At 35.2% G+C, this 24,721-nt stretch overlaps 2 protein-coding genes across 5 annotated transcripts in view; both read left to right on the top strand.

Annotated features, from left to right (window-relative positions):
- Positions 1-22,523, top strand: part of lima1b (LIM domain and actin binding 1b) — a 29,765-nt gene extending 7,242 nt beyond the window's left edge. The window contains exons 2-11 of one of the 3 annotated variants that reach the window (XM_017450703.3): positions 3,489-3,619; positions 5,990-6,035; positions 9,536-10,063; positions 15,792-15,846; positions 16,515-16,612; positions 17,515-17,595; positions 18,015-18,051; positions 18,406-18,482; positions 19,318-19,457; positions 19,800-22,523. In XM_017450703.3, coding sequence (XP_017306192.2) covers positions 3,498-3,619; positions 5,990-6,035; positions 9,536-10,063; positions 15,792-15,846; positions 16,515-16,612; positions 17,515-17,595; positions 18,015-18,051; positions 18,406-18,482; positions 19,318-19,457; positions 19,800-20,832 — 2,217 coding nt within the window. In that variant the 5' untranslated portion in view covers positions 3,489-3,497 and the 3' untranslated portion in view covers positions 20,833-22,523. Of the gene's footprint in view, positions 1-3,488; positions 3,620-5,989; positions 6,036-7,444; positions 7,799-7,845; positions 8,060-9,535; positions 10,064-15,791; positions 15,847-16,514; positions 16,613-17,514; positions 17,596-18,014; positions 18,052-18,405; positions 18,483-19,317; positions 19,458-19,799 lie in introns of those variants that run through there. The other 2 variants (XM_017450704.3, XM_017450705.3) reach the window with 2 other exon arrangements.
- LOC108255073 (G-protein coupled receptor 182) overlaps positions 1-24,721 on the top strand; it is a 130,175-nt gene that overhangs the window by 62,874 nt on the left and 42,580 nt on the right. The window lies entirely within an intron of this gene.

Genomic DNA, 24,721 nt, shown 5'->3' with positions numbered 1-24,721 from the left:
GTTTACATTGTGAGTGAAATTGGACGGTGTTGCGTACAGAAAGGCTACACATGACACGTTTCATGTGTCTAGGTTTTGCCGATGAAGGAATGAGCAGCTGTTTAAACAAAATCTCATTAACTGTTTGATCATCCAGACATTGTTTTAGAAGAGAGGATGGCGTAGTAATCCGCTCAGCATGTAATTTACTGCAGCGCACTGTGATTCATAGACATGCCCACTTTTGTGATACTCTTTAATTAACACAGAGATAAAAGACCACTGACTGGAGATCAGTTTGTAAAAAAAAACATAAAAATATGTTTTTTGCTGTTGAATGCTCAGTAGAGCTGTTGAATGCTCACACATGCAACTTCACAACTTAGAATGACTCAAACACGCGTAGCACGCTGTGTTAACACAACACAATGTAATGTAGCGGAAAGCTACGTCCTTAAGTAAAAGTATGGGTAAGTATTATATTAAAATTAGACTTAATTAAACGTGGAAGTTAAAATATATTATTATAGCTGATTAAAATTTAAAAAGTTGTCTACATTTTATACACAAAATTGAACAAACATTGACACACTTGAACTTTGAATTTGACTTTAATAATTATATTTTATTCTTTAAACGTAAATGTGGACAATTTTTACCTTACATTAACACTTCCACTTTTAATTTTGCGTAATTTTAACACTTTTACTTGATTCTACAGCACATTGAATTACCTCATGTATAAAAAGTTCTCTTTAAATAAATGATATTATTTTGAATTATTATAATTAAGTCAAAATTACAGGTGAGTGTTGGGTAAAAATTGTCCGTGCTTTAACTCCATTCATAAAATTTATGCTGAAGGATAATGCTGACATTTTTGACACTTAAGTATAACGCAATACTTATCCATACTCGCACTTAATTAATACATAATTGTTTCTGTATTTTTTTCATCCAATATTTATTATCAAACTTATACTTGAATGTAAGTTAAAAAGTTTATAAGATAATAGCTGTATGTTAGCTGCCTTTCTATTGCTTGGCTTTAATTCGATATTACGAGTACTGCATTCAACATTGCTCAAAATTGTGGGAAATTTTAACTGTTCAAGCTACAAGGTGAGGGGAAAAAAAACACTTCCATGAACTTAGCCAGCTAGCATTAGCGATCATGAGTTTATGATCTATTTACTATCTCAGAACAGAAAACTGTATGATTAGAGTTGTACCTTATTTTAAAGTAGTGATTTTATTTAACGTTGAGTGTGTGAGTGGCCATGTTGACATGATGTCGTATCCTGAACTCGAGCTTGGAATTCCGAGTTGAGGAGGCATTTTCTTTGGTTTGTACTAATCTGAAATTCCCAGTTATGAGTTTTAATCAAAAACGGTTTAGACTAATGTTAGCTAGCTTGTTCGTGAACTTGGCTAGGTAATAATGTGAAATAGCTATCGTTAAATAAAAGCAACCATAGCTAGCTTAGCCAGTGTTGCTAAATAATGTTGTGCCAAGATGGAACAAGTAAGAGTAATGCTTTCTACTTTCACTCAATAAATTCAACACGTAATAAACAAGATATACAACCAGCTTCACTTAGTATTGTTGACATTTTAGATTTATTCTGAATTCATTCTGAAACTCGGAGATGAAGTCTGGTGAGCTGTGTGTGAGATGAAATGCTGTGTGTGAATGGATCTGAACATCCTGTTGGCTGTGTTTTATCAGGTCCATTTACTAAGCAGGTGACTTTACGGTGTTTAATTACCGACTGTAGTCCATCTGTCGCTCTGCACCGTGTCTCAGCTTCCCTCCACCCTGTACATCATCAACACACTGTTCTACATGTCCATATTACATTATACAACATTAATTAGTGTCTGATAATTAACAGCTTCACAAATGCCATTATTTACATGGAGGTTAATAGCGGAGTCTGACGTTCTATATAATATAATAAGTGAGCAATAAACACTGTGCATGTCGCTGTTATAGTAAAATAATCAGTGATCAGGTGCGAAGGTGAGAAGGTGATTATTTTCCCATAACAGCACATGCCTGTGTGTTTTATCCCTCTTATACCACAGCAATTTGACAGTTTAAAAAAATTCTTTATTAAAGAACAACACATCATACTTTATTTTTTATCCATTTACAGTTACATTTAACGTTGTGGAAAATCCGTAAAACACTTCCACTTACAGCAGCTGTGAACATCGTATCGTTCCCTCACCAAAGTGTGTTTATTTTCTTTCTCTCGAAGTTAATAAGTCAAAACAATGACGACGTGGATGACAAAAATGGCGCAAATGAGAAACCACAAAGTGTAAACTGAAGATCTGTGTTACAAAGAGGTGACACTGGAGACTCCTTCTATAAGTTGTAAACAAACATGTCCTTATGGAGAAATTCAGCATCGCGACGATTACACACGTTTTTAAAAATCCATTTACGTGCGGCATGCACCATACGAGTCTCTGGGAATGAGCTGTTACTATAGAAACAACAAGCGCGTTGCAACTGTGCTATTGTAAAAAGTGAACCAGCACCATCTGAACAATCAGAATCCAGAATGCAACAGTGCTGTGGTATAAAAACATCATACTGAACACTGCTTTAACTCGCCACTGTTTTGTGAGAATAAGGTCTTTGTTCTCGGTCTCATCTCCGAGCAGGAAGCGTAAAGTTTTATGTAAGCAGATCCTCGGATCGGCGTTTCCACCTGCTGCTCGGCTCTAATTTGACTCTGTTACCTCCAACGTGTATTTGCATGGCTTCATGCATGAGCAGTTCAGTGTTCTTCAATTCCGTCCTCATGAGGGTTTCACTTTCCACAAATTTACTCTTTACACACCAGCGATGTCGGAAATCAGGAGTCAGCTCGTTAGTGATTCGTTCACACAGAATGGGTTTTGTTAATTTGATGTTCTCAGAAAGAAACAAAAACATGTTTCAGACTAGTAATTATCACGTTGTAGTGGCCTTCATGTGCACTAATCTCATAATTACGATATTTCAGTCAACACTTGAAGGCAGCATTACGTCTGCTAGCTTGCTAGAGACCTTATAAGTTTGTTATTGGTGTTAACAAGGCGGCTAGTCTCCTAAACATCTGCTTTACGCTATATATAATCATTAGGCTAATGTTAGCGAGCTTGCTATAAACCTTGGCTACTGGTTTACACAAGATTACAGTTAGCTTAAGGACCTTGGCATCCTTGGATATACATTAGTATAAGTTTTACAAGCTGACTAACACTCAAGACTACTGCTTTGTGAAATATAATCATTAAGCTAATGTTAGCTAGATTGATAGAGACCTTGGCTTTTGGGTTACACAAGATAATAGTTAGCCTGATGTTAGCTGCCTTGCTAATGTTATATGGTATAATAGTTAGCTGAACATTAGCTAGCTTGTTCGAAATGTTGACGTGAAAAAGCACAGTTTATGATTTTTTATTTTTATATCCATGTTCTCACTGATATTTGTGTGTTTTCTGTGTGTCAGGGTGTGGCAATGGAGTCAGCGCCGTTCAGTAGGAAGCAGTGGTCGTCTCAGTCGTTACGCATCACAGCCAGGGAGCTGTCGCTGGTCAGCACTCGAGGGAAACACAACGCCATCGCTGAACGCTTCTCCAAGTGAGTAAAAAACATCGCTCCAAACTTTAATTCCTTCTAAAAACTCACTATTTTGCTTGTTTCTGTCTAAATGCGCCCCCTGCTGGAGAACTTATGAAAGTGTCACAGGTTTTATAGTTCAATTTTATATCATTTTATGTCAATAAAAACATATACACTAAGGCAAAATAAAGATTCTACCATCTGACATTAAAAATTACTCCACATAAATGAGCATAGATTAAATTACAAGTTTCATTACTGACCTTTATTATTTATTTATTTATTTATTTGTTGCTGTTTATTATTTAGTTAACACAAAAACGTCAATCAAGTAATTCCAGTGTTAAGTACTGTTAAAATATTGATTTATTTAATCCTTAAAATTAATTAATTAAATGTAAATTTAATTAATTTAGAAATTGATCATTCGTGTCACTTCATTCGTGTCATGTATTTCAGTAACCACACTTTTTTCTTTATTTAAGTATCATTTAAGAGATTTGTACTCTACTCTCTCTCTCTCTCTCTCTGTGTGTGTGTGTGTGTGTGTGTGTGTGTGTGTGTGTGTGTGTGTGTGTGTGTGTGTGTGTGTGTGTGCATGTGAGGACTGGGTGGATTCAATGCTAAGGTGTGTTACAAGTCTCTAAGAAGTTCAGAAACCAGTTCGTCCTGTTTTGTGGGGGTTTTTTTTTTTAGAAATAATTTGAGTGTAGGTGAAAACATTTTAATCAAGAAACATTTAACTCTTTATGTTCAGAGGAATAACACTCACACACTCACACACACATACACACACGCGACACACACCCACACACCCACACCCACACGACATACTCACACACACGCACACACACACACACACACACACACACACACACACACGCACACACACACATACACACACACACACCCACGACACACTGATGCTGCTAGTGCATGTCCTTGAGGAACTTCATGTTGAAGGTTCCATCAGTAGGCCTATCGATTAATTTTTTAAAAACTCAATTATTAACAATTTTTTTAAAAACTACAAACTTTTTCTCTCCAGTGTAAATTTTAAACTCATTAGATTATTTGTTTTTTATTTCCCCAATGAATTAAAAGCCACCTAAATTAGCATAGATCTCACTACTTCAATAATTACAGTAAATATTTTTAGTCACGAATGTGGAGGCTCATTATTTAGCTAAAATTTTAAAATTTATACAAGTGTTAATGCCTTAAATTGATGTATTCATCCATTAAAGTTTTAAATAATTAATTATTTAACCATTAATCATGTATTTATTTATCTATTTGTTTGTTTGTTGTTTGCTTGTTTATTTCTTTGTTTGTTTAACAAAGCTAGTTGTATTTATTGATTTTATTCATTCCGAAGTTCATAATTTGTGTTCTGATTTTTAACAGTCACATGTTTAGGAAATTATTTTAATTACAGTTAAATACAAATATTTTTATTAAATATTTATATTAGAATATTAGTGTTAGGTCGTTTTTTCGCTTTTAAATGATCACTTTATATAAGAAAATGTGTTTTAATCTATGTTTGGCGTTTTGTTTTGATTTTTGTTTTGTTTTTTGTTATAACTATTCTTACGGCAGAACAATTCCTGCCGATCATTAAAAAATAATTTCTATTAATCATTACTGAGATGAATTGCGGATTTAAAACTTTAGAGACAGCTCTGACACAGTGGGAGAGGAAACAAACTATTAAATTAAAAATAAAAAAACACCTCCCAGTTTGTGATGTTTTCATTGATTTGGGATTTGAGCTGTTAGCTGCTTCCTCCTGGTGGACAAACTGTGGAACTGCAGCAGGTTCTGAAAGTGCATTACTGCACATGTCCACATGTCCACAGTGGATTCACCGCTGCAGCTTTTCATGCATTTTATGGCCAAAATTTCTGCTAAAGTAAAATTCAAGCGTTTGTTTTCCCCACATTTTAAGGTTAGATCATCAGAGTTGTTCTGTAATTAAAGCAAAAATCAATATAATAATAATTTAACCTGTTAACCACAAATTTCTGTCACTGTTACACTGCTCAAAATGTTATAACACCTTTGTGAATGATTTGTGTGAACAACTAACATAAGAATTTTCAATAATTTTAATTTTCCTGTAATTTTCTTTCCACTTTAAATTTGTGAATGTTAGTGAGAAGAAAATCTGTTCATATATAATTTTTAAAATTTGTTTTGTTTATCATTGTAAAATAAAATAATTTTTTTTTAAAATTTTATTTTATGTGTGTTTGTATATATATATATATATATATATATATATATATATATATATATATATATTTACATACACACATCATAAAAATGATATAAAGGTCTGATTTAAAAATATTTGTTTGTCTGTTTGTTTGTTTGTTCTTTCAGATATCAGAAAGCTGCAGAGGAAATAAATGCTGACAAGAAAAAAATGGTAAGCGACTGTTAATACTGCACAATAATAATAATAATAATAATAATAATAATAATAATAATAAGAGTACACATACACTACAAAACAATAAATAGTGACATTTCTGCATGTAGTGTGGATGGTGTGTGACATCACATAAAAACAATATACATTAATACGCAGTTTATTTAGAAAGCAGGATTCCGTTACACTGACATCATAGTTATACTAAAATAACTCAAATATCCTTGTGATTACTGTGTTACTGTGTAGCATTTAGCACAATTGTTTAATAACGTTAATTTGCATGTGAACAAACTGTACTTCTTTTTTTGTAAACTCAGTTCTCCTCTTCTTTGGTGATTTTACGCACTTCCTCTTTAGCAGCTCCACGCCTCGTTCCTCTGTCAGATGAACTTTCTGTGTTTCATGGTACATGTTCCACTTCCTGTTGAGTGAATTTTAATGAAGGTCAGAGGTTTAGGTTTCGGAGTCAGCTTCTTATGTTCTTTGTTGAAAGTGCGTAAATTACCACTTTATGGTTGAGGATTTTTGCTAAAGTAAACAGTTACTGCTTTCTGAGACACTAATATGATTTTACACAATACTCCAAGATACTAATGTGACTTTACCCATTACTCCAACATACTAGTGTGACTTTACACAATACTCCGAGATACTAGTATGACTTTACACATTACTCCGAGATACTAATGTGACCTTACACGTTAGTCCAAGATACTAGTGTGACTTTACACATTACTCCGAAATACTAGTGTGACTTTACACATTACTCCGAGATACTAATGTGACTTTACACGTTACTCCGAGATACTAGTGTGACTTTACACGTTACTCCTAGATACTAGTGTGACTTTACACGTTACTCCTAGATACTAGTGTGACTTTACACATTACTCCGAGACACTAGTGTGACTTTACACGTTACTCCGAGACACTAGTGTGACTTTACACGTTACTCCGAGACACTAGTGTGACTTTACACGTTACTCCGAGACACTAGTGTGACTTTACACGTTACTCCGAGACACTAGTGTGACTTTACACGTTACTCCGAGACACTAGTGTGACTTTACACGTTACTCCGAGACACTAGTGTGACTTTACACGTTACTCCGAGACACTAGTGTGACTTTACATGTTACTCCGAGACACTAGTGTGACTTTACACATTACTCCGAGATACTAGTGTGACTTTACACATTATTCCGAGATACTAATGTGAGTTTATGCATACTAATATGTCCCCACAGTGTAAAACAGTGAGTATCACCCAACATTTCTGTAACCTGCTTTGTAAGTGTTCATTATTTATATTTATTTACGTATTCTTTATTATTTACATGTTTAAAGTTGATCATGTTCAGATAAAGGACTGGGCTGTTCAGAGAAGAAAGGGTTAATTGACTCATTTCCTGCTTTTGAGCTTCCACTGAACTTCCCTCACTAGTTCCCTTCCTCCCTCTCCCTCATTCTCTCTTTCTCTCCCTCACCTCAGTTAAAGCCTCTATTTCCCCTGCACTCTTTCTCTCTCCTTCTCTCCTTCTCTCCTTGCCTCTTTTTTCAGCTCTTTTTTCTATCCATCCCATTCCCTTGTCCACTCTTTCCCTCCCTCCTTTTTATCTAAGTGCGTTGGCCGGGGGTTTCTTCTTACACGTCGGGTTTTTCCTGCCCGCTCTACATCTGGAGAAAATTTGATCACCGCAGAGAACAAGGGATAAAGTGGAAATAAAGAGAGGAGAGGAAGCACTTCATCTGTCCAGGTCTTTACAGTCATTTCCTACAGATGCATTTTGCTTGGATCTGTTTTTAATTGTTGAGAGAAATTGGCTGTGGAAACGCAGTCTTTCTTTTTAATGACAGAATTGTGGCTAAATGGAAAGTTTTCTGTCTAGTTCTGCTTATTATCACTTCCTGTTTCTGAGGTCGAAATGATTTTTGCGTGCGACGTGTGGACGAGGAGGACGGGATGTCAGTAAGCTGTGTGTGAGGACTCTTATTTGGTGCAATTTATTAATGCAGAGGTGATAACCTGCTGAAACTTGTGTTTTATTTAAGTATTTTGTTTGTGTTTATTCACCAACAGCTTCATATGATGACGTTTAAACTCCATTAGCCTTATGATGGATGAGGAGGATGTGCTAAATTACTTGAATTCAAACACTGTTTTACATCAAACTCATGCTTTCTTTTATCTGTTTTTGCTGCTGCTGCTGCTGATGATGATTATTATTTATATTATTATTATTATTATTATTATTATTATTTACATTTTCTAGCCCATATTTTGCCATCATATCTTCATTTTTCTTTACCTCACACTTTTTTCTTTTTTTTTTACATATAATTTTCTCAGCTTTCTTTTATAGCTTTAATATTTTTAAAAATTCCCTTAATTTTACATATTTATATTTGGTATTTTACAATTTCATATGATTTCTTTTCTTTTTATGGCTTCTTTCTTTATTTTGAATTGTGCTCTTTTGGAAGATGATTCAGATAATATTTGCCAAATTCGTTTGACGACTTTTATATAGACTCATTTGGGGGCGTGGCTACATACGGTATGAGTACAGGTTAGTGATGTCACTCAGCTCTGAAAAGAGCTCTGAACCAATCACATCCTCTATCCAAGTTATTACAGGATGACAGCACAGCAGCTGAAAACCTTTTACTACAGGTGTTGCTTGTTACATTACCCAGCTAGCTATTGTGGTTATGGTCACAGAGTATATCTGAAATATATACTGTAATGTGGGCAGATTTTGGGCTGCAGTTAAATAAATCAGTGAGGACATGAGGACGTAGATTTGACCCTGAAATAACACTGCTGTGACTAATGTGAACCAGTTTGATAGTGATTAGCGAATCAGCTAGCTAAGTTAGCTAATGTTAGTGATATTAAGCTGTTACGGATGGCAGTTAGACATGTTTCTTCTAATTTGCATATTCATGCATATTCATGAACCTGTTTATTTTAATCAGGATGAAGGTGTAGAGATGTTCCTTCACCTTCATTTTTTTTTAGTTTTTAGTTTCTCAGACATTAAACAATTTATGGTTCAACATCAATTTATTTTAATGGTAAAGAAAGAAATAAACAGGAAAACAATAAAAATAAATAAATAAAAAGAAATTACTAGTCAAAAGTAAAACGAAATGAAAAGTGTAACAAAGCTTTACAACAACTAACAAATCAGTTAAACAAAAATATAAACAATATAATTAAATATTGTAGAATTTTAAAAATGTTTTATAAAGTATTTTATTAAAATGATTTTTCTCCTTTTTTTAACCTTACTTTTTTAAAATTATTTTTCAGCTCATATTTTTGGCTTCGATATCCAATATATAAATATAATATTTATTGCTTTTCTGCTATTTTATAGGGGTTTTTTTACTATTTCATATGTTTTCTCTTTACCTTTAACACACTTCCTGTCTTTCTTTATGTCACATTTGTTTATTTTATTTCTGTTTATTTTCCTATAATTTTTCAGCCGGCCGAGAGCCTGCCGTCTGCGGTCCGCTCAGGGAACCTGAGCGTGTTGAAGAAGCGCTGGGAGGAGAAGCGGCAAAACGCACCGGCTGGGACCACGCCCATCCCTCCAGCTGAACCTCGACCTCCGACTCGCTCCCAAAGCTTCAGACCTGTGAAGGTTCCGGAAGAGAAGAAGGCTGAGGTGGAGGAAGTGATGGAGACGAAGCAGGAGATGAAGCAGGAGATGAAGCAGGAGATGATGAAGGAGATTAAGCAGGAGATGAAGCAGGAGAAGATGCAGGAGATGATGACGGAGATGAAGCAGGAGAAGACGCAGGAGATGAAGCAGGAGAAAATGCAGGAGATGAAACAAGAGATGAAGCAAGAGACGAAACAGGAGACGAAACAGGAGAAGGTGGTGGAGGTAGAAGACAAGGTGGAGGAAGAGCAGAAGAAGGAAATGGAGGGGAGTTCACTGTCCAACTCGGAGAAACCAAGCGTCGCTCTCAACAGCCTCAAGATGATGTTCGAGAAAGGAGAAACCAAGGTAATAAAAATATTATTCATTTATTTATATTGACATGGAATACAACTCCAACAGTCAGGGGTTAAAAGATCTAATATTTTCCATAAATATTCAATTATCTGAGATGGGTTTGGTGTCTGAAGCTTGCACTGGAGCCAAGATGCTGGTGAAGTCAATTTCCATAAACAAAAAACATTTTCCGTTAATAAATACACACTTTCAGATTTTCATTTATTCACTTTAAACAATTTGTACAAATTATCAGTAACGTTGTAAAGCAAAATGATATGTTTAAGATAAAAAACTGAGCTTTATTATCATTGACCTCACTCCCTGCTTTACACTACGATTAAAATGTTGAGAAGGGGCGGAGCCTTGGAGGCAGAGTGATGCCAAGCCAAATCAGTGACTTTATTATTTTTTTAAAGGGCCTATCTAGCAGTGTTTTGATCGGACATTAGCTAAATAAATGTGTGTTATTACATCTGTAACCGTTTCTTCATGTTTATTTACCGACTCCTTGCTCATTATAATGTATTATTTTCTATTCTGATAAAAGTGTCGTTCTTCTTCCTCTTCACGTTTTGATATGCAAATGATCAAGATGACTCAATGAACATGTGACAGATTCGACGACACTCAACAAAACACACCTCGTCTGACAGATTATATTTGGGGATTAAGATGGAACTGTGTAAATTTGTCTGATGGTTTGTTTTTATTTGTGAATGAGTTTGCATTTATTTCCTCATGAGGAAAATCGAGTATCGTTTACAGTTGCAGTTCGGTGATTTCCTGCCTTTCGGCTGGGAGTTGGTTTGTTTTCGCCTGTGGATTTAGACATTTTGCATACGTTAGATGAATTATGTCAGCACTTTGCAAACCAGATAGATGAGCTCATGGGCTTTGTTTATTTATAGGGAAATATCAGCCACACAATTGCACGGGTTCACTCCAGTAAAAGCATACACGGGACATGGGTTCTCTCATGTAAACGTGGAGTGTTTGAGATTACTTTGTGATTATTGCCGAATATTTGCCCATGAATTTGACATAAGGTTTAGGATTTTTGAGTTTTCTTGATTATTACGGTGATTTTTCTGCAGACCTGGCAACACAGGACTAATCGTCATCAAGGTTCTAGGAGTCAATTCATTATGGCTATGAATGACTTCCTGCAGGTTCACACGCACACACTTACTTCCATTTTAATATCTGTTGAGCATTTATCATTCTTTCTCTTTTCCTCTGGACTTAGTTAATGAATGCAATGTGTTTTTCTGATCATTAACATCAGCATCTCTCTTTCTCTCTCTCTCTCTCTCTCTCTCTCTCTCTCTCTCTCTCTCTCTCTCTCTCTGTCTCTCTCTCTCTGGTGTTATCCAGAGGTCAGGAATTCACTCACATTCCTCTCTCACTCTCTGATCCAGCTTTCCATCTTGCTGCCGCATGTATTGAAATAAATAAAGATAAGTGAGAGCCAAAGTTGTTTAATATTACTCGTGCTTTTGAATTCTTGATTCTGATTGGTCAGAAGGTGTTGGTGAATTTACACTGCAAATCACAGGTTTATACGAAAGCGCCATTCTAATCCGTTATAATTTCTATAGTCTCAGGAACTTGGAGGGCGGAGCTCCACTGATAATAATAATAAAAAACATGTGGAACTGTCGATATGGCTTTTTGATACGTTTTGTTTTCTGTTATTAGTCGCTTATTTAACATTTACGGAAGGAGTCTCCAGTTTCAGTGCTTTGTAACAGGTTTTATAACAGCACCACACACCGCTTTATTCCTTACGTATAAAGTTACAATTAACCATGTTTCAGGTTAGAGCATGTCTTGTGTTATTGGTTGATTTTTTCTATTATTGTGTTCATTCCAGTGAGTTACTGAGGTGTGGTTAGTGTGTGTGTTTCATTGTTCCTACGTTCCCCCTAAAAGTACCATGCGTGTGATGGAGACAGTGTGTCTTTGTCCTCAGTCACACACTCACACGCTTGTGCTCGGGCCCTGAAGAAAAAAATAAAACCCCGATTCAGCAAAGTGCTGATTGGATGATGACAATCGAGGAAGTTTTTGATTCTGGATTATGTAACGTGAAAGATAGTCACGATTTGAAGCTTCAGATTCACACAGACACACACACACACACACGCACACACGCACACGCACACGCACACACACACATTCCTGTTGTAGCTGTGTGTGCTGATGCATTCTTGAAGTGATGATGTCATGTAAATGGTATACACACACACACACTTTACCTCCCTGAACACACTCAATGCCCTGAGAAATTGAGTCTCCTGCTGATTGGCCAGACTCCATGTCTCCCTCTTTATCTTTTTATTTCTCATCGTCTCTGTACACCAGATTAAGCAAACGGGAGCCGCTTAGCATTCAGCGTTCAGAAATCTCATAAAATAAAGCAGATTCATCAGATCAGATTGTGGTCATGATGATTTACTGCTACACCCGACAGTAAATAGAAGGAGTCAGTTAGTATGTCAGCCAACGATGGTTTAGGAATGATTTAACATGATTTAAATCCTCCTAATATTATATATTAGGAGGAATTAGATAGACAAAAATGGACAAAAAAAATCAACTTGCAGCAGTCAGCCAAATTCATGGACCTGGCAACCTGGAGTATGGGACTTCATGGTAGAGTGGGTGGGGCCAACAGCATGGTTCATTGCTCAAGGTCTTTCTCTCTCTCTCTCTCTCTCTCTCTCTCTCTCTCTCTCTCTCTCTCTCTCTCTCTCTCTCTCCTAAACACACACACACACACACACACACACACACTTTAATCATATGAGTCCAGACTTGTATCCGTTTTATTATAAATATTATAAACAGTTCATTAATATTATAAATAAACATTTGTTTTAAGAAAACAACAAATTTGAACTATTTTCATCTATAATAATTACTGATGCACAAGCTCCACCTACAGACTTTAGGCCACGCCCAATATCTGAGACTGATGTGTGATTTTGTCCATTTGTGCATCCATCCATGCATCCTCCCATTTTCTGTACCACTTATCCTACTGGGTCCCAGGGAACCTGGAGCCTGTCCCAAGGCGCGGGACACCCTGGATGGGGACCATCACAGGGCTCACTCACACACACAATCACACACTTATTCATACACTATGGACACTTTTGGACATGCCAATCAACCTACAATGCATGTCTTTGGACTGGGGGAGGAAACCAGAGTACCTGGAGGAAACCCCCAAAAAACATGCAAACTCCGCACACACAGGGCCGCGGTGGGAATCGAAATCTACACAGTGACGATGGCTTCAAAATGAACAAAATTTAACGTGTTTAAGCATCAAAATAATTCTTATATTGAGCACTGGATCAACCAATGAAAAATTTGATCAAATTTATCATTTTTCTTAGCTGTTAGAAGTACATTGTGGTATAGATTTATAAGATAATTGGCTGAATTATGCAATAATAAATACAATAGTTATAATGAAATAAATCTAAACAAGCAAACACACAAAACAAAAAGCATAGATGCAAATAGCTGCTGACTAAAAATGACTAAAGAAGCTTATCATAATTCTTAACAGATGAGGATTAGTGTGTGTGTGTGTGTGTGTGTGTGTGTGTGTGTACATATAATACATATTTATTGACAAAAATCCTCATAAACTTAGGTGCCTCACATAAAAATCGCATATTCACAAACACTACAGCTTTTATTTAAAGATCAAAAAGATAAGAATCTGTTAAAAATAGTAAGGAAAGTTACAAAAAGTAGTAAAAAATTAAATAATAAAATAAGCAAATAATCATGATGAAAAATAAAAGCATTGATAAAACAAAAAAAAAAAATCAATTTTAAATATAAAGTATATAATTGGAAAACAACAGCTACAGTAACCATTATGTAATTGAAAGGTTCGTAAGATGTGTGTGTAAATGTGTGTTAACCCTTTATGAGGTCCTGAAGTCCTCATAATCACTTGGTCCTCACAAATTATACAGTACTTTCACAAAAACAGCAGCCTTCATTTAAAAAAATAAAAGAGCCGAAGGATTTGCTTAAGATTAGAGTTGAGAAGTTTAGGTGTAGAAATAGCGTTAAACTAGAGTAAACATGTCAATAGAAGGTCCGCACAAGGCTAGGTTAGTGTCCTCATAACCAGCCGTTCCTGTTTTTATATACACTGCGGCTTTTATTTGAAAAACTAAAAGAAATTAAACATTTTGTTTTGGTTACTGAGGTTAGCGTTAAGTGTAAGTTTAGGTTTAGGAATAACATGAAGTTAGAGTAATCATTATGTCGATAGAAGGAACTCACAGTCAAATGTCCTCATAATCACCCGGTTCTCACAACAACAAAAAAATAATAATTTAAAAAAATTAATAATAATCCCGTCTACTGAAGTTAAGGTTATAGGTTAGGTTAGGTTTAAGTCCTCATAAGGAAATCCTACATGAATGTGTGTGTTATTTTTTAAACTCATGTTCATCATCAGGCTGCACATTACGTTAAAGTCGCATCAAGTATTCAGTAAAATATGCGAAAGCATTTCTTCATTGAAATGTGAAATGCGAAAGCATTCTCTTCATAGTTTGCTTCATTTTAGCTACAAAAACTTGATCCAAATTTAATTTGTATTAAAATATCAAAGTGCAAGAACAAGCTTCCACTTTTCTTAACAAAGGACACTATGCGGTGCATAATTACGGAGGTTGATTTAACACTGACATGTGAAGAGCTTTCATTATTATGCTAATGCATGTAAAGACAAAAGATGTTTACTGTAGAGACTCTGATTTTCCAGTCGCTCTTTGTGATGTTAACAGTGCTGAGAAGATAAGCCCTGTGTGTGTGTGTGTGTGTGTGTGTGTGTGTGTGTGCGTGTGCGTGTGTGTTTCTTGGCTCAGAAGGACACAGGAAGACCCAAGTACTCCAGCGTCTCTGGATTCTCTTTTTCTTTCCACGTTTTCTAGAGATTGGAATCTGATTTGGACATTTTTCAGGATTTAGATGTTAAATCCAGCTAAAGTTTTACAACTTCGTTGCTATAAAGTTTTATCAAGTTTCATTTTTTGACTTCTTTTCTGGTGACTTGAGAGTTTGTTTGTTGTTGTTTTTTTTTTTGCTTCATTGTTCAGGTACAGCGTCATTGTTTTGGATTTAAACTGTAAATCTGCTCAAACTTTCATTGTTAAAATTTTTAAGCAATTTGCATTTTGAGTGTTTGCAGTAGAAATCATAAAACATGGTGCAATTTATAACTAATACAGCTTTTTTCTGTAAGATTTGAGAGTTTTGATTTGAACTGTAAATCTGCTCATTTTTTCAGGCTTTAAATATGATAAACTATTTACTTTGCTTGTGGCTTTTTTTGTAGATATTTTTTGCGATTTGTTTTGTAGCTGTTGTTCAGGTGTCGCATCGAATTGTTTTATACTGTATATTAGCATCTGTGCTTCTATGTTTAAGATTTCTGGAGTAAAAAGATAAAATTACCTGAACTTTAAAGAACTTTTCAAACATTTAATACTTTGTTGTTCAGATACAGTATTCAGTAGCATCAGGTTTTCACCTGTACATTTGTTGCACCTTTCTGAATTGAAACTATAAATCATATAGAATTTATATTTGAGCATGTTAACATGAAAGTTTCAGGATTAGTTAGACTATATAAAACATAAAACATAGCACCGTCGTACTTATGTGATTAAAGTGTGTTTTTCTCCTCTCCACTGTTTAGGCTCGACGCATAAACAGCACTTCAGAAGACTCGGATATTCGACCAGCAGACAGAGGTACTGAAACAAAACTGCTGGTTTTATTAACATTCCAAATTTCACACTAGTCATTTGTTAGCCTGATGTGTTGTGAACGTACGTATATTTATATTAATTTATACCATGGCCTGTCTGAATTCTCGATTCTGATTAGCTGGAAGGTGTGCGTTCAAACCACACCAACGTACAGATACAACAGCCCAAAGAGAGATACAGCTATTGTAATTAAGAATGAACACCGGCAGAACGCAAGCAGAGAGAAGACAACAAGATAAATTTAATTAATGTAATCATATCACACTACTTTATCTCTTTATCTGTGATAAAGAACAGGCAGAATTCTAGATATAACGACCAATGATTGTGACAACATGCCAGCAGAGTGCTTATTCCACAGCAATATACCAACGATTCCACACATTTTATCAGTTTATAGTTAGATTTAAAGTTGTGGATGTTTGTTTCTCACTTACATTAAAGCCTCTCTCTCTCTCTCTCTCTCTCTCTCTCTCTCTCTCTCTCTATTGTTCTCTTCCATTCTTCCCTCAACTGTCCTGACTCCAGTTAGACTCTAATTAATAAATAAAATTGCTAATAAAAGAATAATAGTTACAGTTTGGACGCAGTGTTGAAATGTATGTAAAGTGTGTATAGTGTGTTGAAGTTTCTCGAACATCCTTGTGCAGGTTTGGCGTCTCTGGAGCGATCCAAATCTCTGAGGGTCAGAATGGCAAAGTATCAGGCTGCCGTGTCCAAACAAGAGACCAACAGTCCTCAGAGCTCGGTACGAGACAAACAAACCCCTGCCCTAATTTGGGGGGATGGGGGTGGTGGGGTAATTTCTTAATGACGATTTCTCAGAGAAATTCTGCACTAACTAATTAAACAAGTCAAATTCTTTAATACAGAAAAGAATCTGTTATGCAGTTCCTTTGTTTGTATTTTATTTTTTAATGGGAAAGTCATATTCATGAACAGAAAGGTCACACAAACATTGTTAATCATTAATAAAAGGAGATTGATGTTAATAGAGATTGCGTAAAGGAGGCAACCCATATATAACATTATTAGCACTTATTTAGGGTGCTTGTATTGTATATATTTATAATGATGTACAATTAAAATGTTTAAGAAACAAATACAGTTAACTGAGCACAGCTATATATTGATTACATTTATTACAAATTCTCTTTTCGGACTGACTTCTTGTTGTTTTTTTGTGCAAATAATAGATTAGCATGACTAGCATTAAAGAGTTAGCTTGCTAACTGGTTCCTGCTCATTAAGAAATCTTTGAGAAGCTTTAAACATACCGCAGACGTTTATTCACCATGTGGTCTGGAATTTTTATGGTTTAAGAGTCTGAAAGCTGAACTACAGCTGAGTTACAGCTCTAATAACGTGCTGTGGATTCCGGGGCTGTTGCTAGCAATGTGTGTGGGGTTTTTTCCCCCTGTGTAATAAATTTAGATAAAAACTCACACACACACACACACACACACACACACACACACACACACACACAAACACACACATCACCCTAGCTCTGACGAGTATAACTCAGGGCCATTTAAAGTCTTGTTATTCAGAGATAGAACATTTTGTCATGCACCTTTAGTGAGTTACTATAATAAAACATTGAGTTAATAAAAATGCTCATATTGTGATATTTACAATCGACCCCAGGCTGAGATCGAGGTCAAAAGTTCAGCAGTGGATATGAAGGAAAATGCGCCTCCTAGTGGTGGAGAACAGACTGAGAAAGAGGTACGACTGAATAAAAAACATTCATTTAACTGTTTTATAAAAGGTTACGTTTTTAATTCATTATCTCATTTCATTCATATTAAATTTGACTAAAACTAATACTAATTGACATAAACATTTTAAAATTCAACATTGTGTATAGTTATTCTTTATAGTAATACAGTATATGAAAATGTGGAATAAATATTAATATAATAGAAAAAAAGAAACGCACAAAAAAAATCCAGAATAGGTCACCTTTATTACTTTATCCAGCAAGTGATAAACAAAATGCAATGACAGGATAGATGGGAAATTGAACTTTATTCCAAAACACCAGCTGAATAAAAAGAGGGATATAAAAAAAAAACACATTAAGGTTTTTGTCTGGTTCGCACTACAAAGATTAAAATCTAATTTTATCTTCTCTTTTTTCACAGAATGCAACTTCAGAGTCGATGAGCACTAAACCCAATGGTGAGTCACTAATTTTGATACCTTTTACACATTAATCACACTTGTTTTATCTCTCTATTTCATGAATTAAATCATATTAATGCTTTTTGGTTAAAAAAAAAAAAAAAAGGAATCAGATTTCTCTTTGCAAATAATAAAGATGCTAAAAACCATTGAGATGGTTCTCAATATTCAAGAATTCTTTATTTAAAAACGAAAACAGATCCATTTTAAATCTTTGTATGAAATTAAAATCTCTGGTGTTTCATGTCTGATATCTCAGTATGATTAGACTTTATAAATTACACAGATTTAATCATCTATACTAACATTTTCATACTCTAAATGTGCTGATTTTTCATCTTTTTTTTATAGGTGTGTTAGCTGATACAGGAAGTTCGAGCACTGCAGCATCTGAGCCAGAAACCAACGACACGCCCAAATTTGTCCGGGTGAGTGATAAATGTATTATAAATGTATTATAGATCGATTATAAATGTAATAACTTCACTGATAATGTTGTATTTACTCCAACTGATCGGTTATTCGGCTCTTTAGTCGTGACGTTAGCATTCCCAGGGCTGAACATCTGGGGGCTCTAAGCAACTTACCCATGCGCACATGCACGCACACACACACACACACACACACACACACACACACACAAAAACAGTCATATTATTTTATATGCAAGAATGAACAAAATTAAATTAACACTTCATTATCTTGGATGAGGGGGAAATCGGTTAACAAGCAACAAAATAAGAAGACCTGAACATGAAATATATACAGGATAAATTAATTCTCTAAACAAGGAAATAATATTAAATAAATAAATAGATAGAGAAGCCTGAAAGAAATCAAAATCTATCCGATCTGCCCTGGATCCTTTTCATGATCTTCTGATCCTAGTTACCTAATTTTCATTATGTAAATTGCAGTTTCTTTTCTTTTCACAATACATTAGTTTGCCCCGAGACTGTCTGATACATATATACCCTTTTTTGCCAAATGGTAGGAAAGTGTATCTATTTTTTAAAAATCATGGCGCCCCCTGGTGGTCCGGCGCCTCTAAGTGACTGCTAATGGCAAGAAATGGCGCTGAGCGTTCCATCACATTGCAGTCATCAAATACATTTTTAACACTAGTTCTAATTTAACTGACTTTCAAATGGTAGATCGATAGTCTGTACATGCCACATATCACTTTATTCATTAATTTCTGGTCAATATTATTCCTGTTGTGGTGAATTTTTAAACCATATTTTATTTTGTTTTATTTGATAGGGGCAGAAGTTTCGTGCTACTGTGAGAGAAACTTGCGTTGCTTGCCATAAGACTGTTTACCCGCTGGAGAAACTGGTGGCCAATCAACAAACCTTCCACAGCTCCTGTTTCCGCTGCACTCACTGCAACACCAAGCTCAGGTGAGTCTGTGATGTTTGGATTGTGCTGGAATGATGATAACAGCGTTAAAATGAGTAAAGACTAATGACTGTAGTATCATACAAGTATGACTGGCGTATTTATGTTCTTTGCTAGCATGCGGAGACGTTTTGTTAGAAAGTCAGTTGTGGTATTTGTGAGATTGGCTATTTTCTTTTATAATTGTTTGGATACGTTCTTGTAGTAATTTAGACAGATTTGTAGGATTTGACTAATAAAGAGGTTCTCTGAGTATTTTGCATGTATTTTAGATCATTAATTACACTTTATATTAACAGCTAATATTAGAAAAATCTGAAATAACTTTTCTTTACATTTTTTAGCTTGGTCAACTTCGCCTGCCTGCATGGTAACATCTACTGCAAACCTCACTTCAACCAGCTCTTCAAGTCCAAAGGGAACTACGACGAGGGTTTCGGACACAGGCCTCATAAGGAACTGTGGACGGCCCGAGGTGACAACGAGGAGAATGAAGAGTCTGAAAAGCCAAAACCCGCTTCACCTGACCCCATCCCAGTTACACCACCCAGTTCAGAAAAAGTCTTGGATCAACGTTCCACAGTTGAAGAAATTCCGATAGCGAAAGTCACAGATCTTGCAACATCTCTGGAGACCAAAACTCAGCCACCAGTTAAAGAAGCGGAGAAACCTGCAGCTTCTGTGGAGAAAAAAAAATTGAAAATCGCTTGGCCACCACGTACTGAAGGTTCCAATTCTGCTCTCGAAAGAGGAAAAAGCCCGGTTAGAGTTTTCAAGCTAAAATGGCCACCAGAGGAAGAGGTCCAATCCAATCTGGAGAGCACAGAGCGAGTGGAGTTGAAGTATCTGAGACGCAGTGCATCTCTCAAAGAGCGAAGTCGACCTTTTTCCGTGGCACCTCGCCTGGAATCCACTAATCAGGAGCAACCACACCCCCTCAAGACCACTTTGGTGAGGTCTGGCTCTATGGAGCTCCGTTCAACTTCAAAAATTCAGATTGTCCAGAACGAGAAAGGTGATGACAGCTCAGAAGCAAGAAAGTCCTCAGAGTCAGACCACAAGGCTTTAAATAGCAGTGAGGCGGAGGTTCCTCCAAAGCAAGAGGAGAAAACCAAAATCCCACAATCAATCCTGAAACGGTCACAATCAAACAATCAAAGGGAGGCTTTTGAGGACCAGATGGAGGCTGAGGAGAAACCAAAAAAAACCCTGGAACTTAAGAAAACATCACCTCCCCAAGCTGCGGAGAACAACAGGACGTCTCAGGATGTCGGTTTCTGGGACGGAGAAGAAGCAGAAGAATCCCTCACCATGGAGGAGGTGATCAAGAGGAACCGATGCTATGAAGATGAAGATGAAGAATTTGCTGAAGTTTGAAACCACGCATCCCTCAGGATCTGCTCAGACACTGAGAGCGTTATTAGAGTAATGAAAATTATTTTGAAAAAAGCCATAAATGGTCGTGGTGATGAGGTTTTCTTATTATTATTATTATTTTATTTTCATCTTCATCATCTCATTTCCAACTGGATTTAAAAAACAAAACAAAAAAAAACAGATTATTTTATTGCTGGTGCTCTTAATGTCACCACGTTAATCCCTGTTTCGTTTTGTTTTGTTTTTTTTAGAGCTGGAACAAAATGCTGTTTTTATTGTTTAGGGTTTTTAAATTTCATGCTTTCAGTCTTTCTCAGCAGCCCTATTGCAACCAAATTACTTTTTAAGTTTTTCAAGGGTTATTTGGTTTTGTTTTTTTTGGTCTATCTACTGCCAGCTATAATCCCGTAGTTGGTCCACTTGTCCAGAGAACCTTTAAATACCTCCACCAACCACAAAATGACCACTATTGTGGATGAATCTTTCAAAAAAAAAATTCAGTTAAGAGTTGCTGCTATCAACCCCATTACTGCATCATATTTTTCTCTCGGAGCATACTGAAATTAAACTTATGTCAATTAGAAGATCATAATTACTTATAATGAGAGCTGCAGGGATAAAACCTCAGTTTAACTTGACTTTGAATACACTAATATTCAGACTGTACTGTTAAACCATCGAATGGTCATAAAGGGAGAATAATAGCGGGCCTGAAGCAGAGCCTTGTTGGATGCCCGATTGTCATGATTAATTTATGATGCTTTGTTGCACTCTGGAAATTTCGAACATCTTGTAATATTAAGCGTAATAAAATACACAAAGCGCTCCGTCTTGAAAATGAATATTTTAGAAATACTCACTAAAGAAGCTGTGTGAAAATGCAAGGAAAAGTCAATCAGACGATCTCTTATCATGACAGTTACCAATATAACACAATATTATCATATTATAAACTGCAGCATTGTATAAATAAAAACATGCAGAAATATGATCATGTGACCAGGTGATGAAAACATCCAGAAACAAACACCATTATAGTAGGGCTAATTGCTAATTTCTTATTATCTATTTCTTAATTATTTTTTTTAATTTTGCAGCAACAAATGAAACCGGCCAAATTATTTTAGACAGCAATATTTTTTTAATATAATTTTGTTGCAGTATAATAAACTGGAACTAAACATGTGGCAAAATATCTTTACTTAAAATAAATGCTTTTACAGTTGATATGTACGTTTTATCTTTCATATGTCAATGAGTCATGTTGCAGTTATGGCCATTTTACACCAATTCTTTATAATAGTTCTTTCTTATTTATACTTGATTTATTCTTTGCTTGTAAGACATGGAAGATTCTTTCTTTCTCTTTCTCTCTCTCTCTCTCTCTCTCTCTCTCTCTCACACACACACACACACACACACACACACACACACACACACACACACTTTTAATCATGAGATCATGGTAACAGGAATATCATCTGATTGGCTGAAGCCCAGCACAGTGCCTCTCGATTTGTCTTAATGATCCCTCTTAATTTTTAATGTGATAATGCTTTTATGCAAATGTTTTATATTCTGTCCTACAATGAGACCAAACAAATCTGCCTATATCTGCCTTAAAATGTAAGAAACTTTGGTTAAGTGTAAGGCTTTAATAAATTTAATAAAAATGATTTGAGAGACTGTTATTGCTGAGTGTTGTGTTTCCACTTACATCATAATTCAGTCCTGTGGCAAAACATTAGCACCTTAAATAAATTTTTAAAAAGTAGAATATAAAGGTAAATAACTACAGGAAATATAAAAAAATAATTCAAAAATAAAAGAAAGAAACCGAATAAATTCCAATTTACACACGTAATATTAATAATAATAATAATAAATACATATGATACATACAGTATAATCTTTTAGTAATGTATCTTACTTTTATAGACTCAGAACATATATATATATATATATATATATATATATATATATATATATATATATATATATATATATATATATATAATACTCAATAACAAATAACATCACATTAAACTTCCTGATGTAATGTTACAATTAATTAAATTTATAGTATTTTTTTCACCTTTCTATTAAATTTAACATACATTATTTCTTTTTAGTATTATTCTAGTCTTGCGACTTTACTATGCTTTGAGATTTGTACTCAGGATTTTAACAGAAAGAGTAAAATTACTAACATGCAGGTATGTTACAAGCTGGGCACTTTTGGGCACAAGAGGGCAAAAATGAGCTTATTTCCACATTTTCTCCAGCAGGTTTCTCGCTGCTGATACTGCAAACGATTCATTTACTTGCACTTAACATCACAAGTGTTGACAGAACATGCCCTATTTTAACAATTTATTATGTAATTTTGAGAACGTTTGCATCTAACTATGGATTAAGTATGAGTGACTGGAGGAATGTTTATTAACAAATTTAAAACAAAAAACTCCAGGGGTGCAAAAACTTTTGACTGGTAAAAAGACAGAGATTTTACATTGGAAGCTTTATACTAAAATAAAGTAGCTAAAAATAAAACGATTTCCTAATTTTTTTTCTAATAAATTCCCTCCATTAAGCACTACACTTTTAAGGGTTCTTCAGTTGTCCCTCTTCAGGAACTCTTAAATGTTCTAAGTAGAACCCTACAACAACGTGTTTTCCTATCAGAAAAGCTAAGAACCCTTGAGGAACATTGGTAATCACCTGAAAAAAAATCATTCTAATAAAAACTAATTATTCTAGTAAACATTTCCTCCTTTAAACATTACATTTTAACAATTTCTTCAGTTGCCTCTCTGAGAGAACCCTTAATGCGTTTCAGGAATGATTCCAAGTAGAAGCTAAGAACACTTAGTAACTAAAACCATCACCTGAGAAAACATCTAATGGAAAATAATTCTACAAAAATGTTTCTCCATTACAAACAGTACACCTTTCAGGGTTCTTCAGTTCCCTTAAATGTCCCATATAAAACCCTAGAACAGAGAGTTTCCTTATGAGAAAGGGTTCAATATAGATCCCTTAATTATCCAGTGAACCCTTAAAGAATCCTTGAAGAACCTTTTTTTTTTTTCATTTGAAGAGTGTACTATTAACAGGGTAAGTGTGTGGTACAAACTCCAAATTATTCTTCACTATTTTCCACTTAATATCGAGAACCTGTCAGGAGTTTAATTTCTTGGTATTTGGTGCAATCTTGGAAAAATTGGTTCTTTAAGTCTTCATTGGATAATTAAAGGTTTTTAGCCTCTTAAAAATGTACTTGGAAAACTTTATTATAAAATCACTCAGTTTTAGGGTTCTACAAAGAACCTTTGAGAGTAACTAAAGTCATCACCTGAAATATTTTATTCTAATACAACTTTTCTCCATTAAACACTACACTGTTATGGGTTCTTCAGATGTCCCTCTGGGGGAACTGTTAAATCTTCCGTGCAAAACCCTACAACAAAGTGTTTTCCTTTTAGAAAGGTTTAAAAGCAGAACCCTTTTTGGGGGGAAGATATGAACCCCTAAAGAACCCTTAAAGAATCCTTAGTTACTAAAACCTTTGCGTAAAAAAAACACTCCTCCATAAAATTTTCCTACATTACAAACAATACACCTTTAAGGGTTCTTCAGTTGTCCCTTTAGGGGAACCCTTAAATGTTCCATGTAAAACCCTATAACAGAGAGTTTCCCTATGAAAAAGGGTTCCAAGTAGATCCGTGTAAGCATGACTGTATTAATAGAGTCCTCCAAATTGTTCTTCACTATTTTCCTCTTAATATTTAGAACTGGTCAGGAGTTTAATCCTCTTAAAAATGTACGTGGAAAACTTTCTGCTATTGTATTGTTTTCTGTATTATTGTAGGGTTCTACAAAGAACCTT

The sequence above is a fragment of the Ictalurus punctatus genome, chromosome 21 (assembly GCF_001660625.3).
Source record: "Ictalurus punctatus breed USDA103 chromosome 21, Coco_2.0, whole genome shotgun sequence".
In the NCBI taxonomy this organism is placed as follows: domain Eukaryota; kingdom Metazoa; phylum Chordata; class Actinopteri; order Siluriformes; family Ictaluridae; genus Ictalurus; species Ictalurus punctatus.
Note: the sequence above shows the minus strand (reverse complement) of the source record. Positions and strands in the feature narration are given on the sequence as shown.